General features: G+C 38.3%; 1 protein-coding gene across 1 annotated transcript; it reads left to right on the top strand.

The window, feature by feature from the left end:
• Positions 1–227: 227 nt before the first annotated feature.
• On the top strand, positions 228–1070 carry LOC132309318 (F-box protein CPR1-like). The gene has a single exon (XM_059807633.1). It carries the CDS (start codon positions 228–230, stop codon positions 1068–1070), a length of 843 nt encoding a protein of 280 aa, XP_059663616.1.
• The last annotated feature ends 393 nt before the right edge of the window (positions 1071–1463 follow it).

The raw sequence follows: 1463 nt of genomic DNA, 5'->3' as shown, positions 1-1463 counted from the left end.
GAACTCTTGACTGAAACCTGCACGAGATTACCGATAAAGACTATCGTGCACATCACATGCGTTTGCAAATCATGGAACGCTCTAATCAAGAACCCTAGTTTCATCACAGCACACATGAATCGAACCCGAACCATTGCAGACAAGAAGCCTCAGTTATTACTCAGGTACCACAGTTTTGAAGAGTGGTTCTCAGTACGTTGCGATGACGAGACGATAGCTCTTATAATATGCACTCACCAGGTTATTACAGGATAGTGGGTTCATGTAATGGGTTGATTTGTTTGTCCAATGATTTATACGGTAATGAAAGCTATACTACTGTTGTTTGGAATCCAGCCATTAGAAAGACCTTGCATGTTCCAGATCCCCCTAGTGTACTCCCCAATCGTCTTAAATACGGTGCTGTTGGTGCTGTTGTTGGGTTTGGATTTAATTCTTGGACTAATGATTTCAAGATTATTAAAATGGTGCATTATCGGGATTCGAATTTGAATATTATACTTCCAGCAGAGGTTGAGGTATATGAGATAAAAACTGGTTTGTGGAGAGGCAGTCGTGCTGTTGTTCCTCCGTATGACATGACTCCCAAAAGTTGTTCTGATGTTAGAAAGTGTGTTTTTGTTAAAGGGGCTTCCCATTGGCTAGCAATTGAGGCGGGAGAAGAACAGGATAGCTATTTGATCTTGTCGTTTGATATGATGCTTCCGGGTACCGTTTCTAATGGCAGTAGGTTGAAGATGTCAATTTCACTTTTTGGAGAATCTCTATCTCTATTCCATAAACGTATGGATTTTCCCTTTCCAGGATGGTGTATGTGGGTGATGAAAGATTATGGTATTGTGGAGTCTTGGATGAATTTATTTACTTTCAAAGAACCAATAGAAAGGGTTTTGGGATTTAGGGGAACTGGTGAAGTTGTTGTGACATGCTTTCACCATAAGCTGGCTTCATTCGATACTGCGAGCAAGAAAGAAACCGATCTTGGAATCCGGTGGTCTCGAAAAGACTTACTTTATTTGGATACTTATATGGAGAGCCTAGTTTTACTTGATCAAGGCTTATTTTGTTAGGGTATACAAGCGATTTTCTTATGGTTGTTTCCCGTTTTTTTTTTAATATATATAAATTGTGAACGGTTGACTCGACATATTTAACACCGGAAACAATATTTCTATGTATTTCTTCTTCCTTTTTGATCAGCTATTTCTTCTTCCTACTGTTTAATTAGTTTTGGGCAACTGATATACAAACAACAGAATCGATATTTCTATTGCACATCTTAGAAGAAAAACAAATCAAATAAAAAATTAGATGATAAAACAAGGCTATTGGCAACAATTTTGATGAACTCCTCTAAGCACAAAATTTGGGTGGCTCCATTTCCTAACCAAGGACCTATATACTCGGATGACAGTAGGACTAAAGATTAAGCCATCATCCCGTTGCTTGATGTTTAATGATTC

The sequence above is a fragment of the Cornus florida genome, unplaced genomic scaffold (assembly GCF_030987335.1).
Source record: "Cornus florida cultivar Cherokee Brave unplaced genomic scaffold, ASM3098733v1 CherokeeBrave_3.0.0_Hap2_Chr05, whole genome shotgun sequence".
Taxonomy (NCBI): domain Eukaryota; kingdom Viridiplantae; phylum Streptophyta; class Magnoliopsida; order Cornales; family Cornaceae; genus Cornus; species Cornus florida.
The sequence above is the reverse complement of the archived record's forward strand: the minus strand, read 5'-3'. Positions and strand labels throughout refer to the sequence as shown.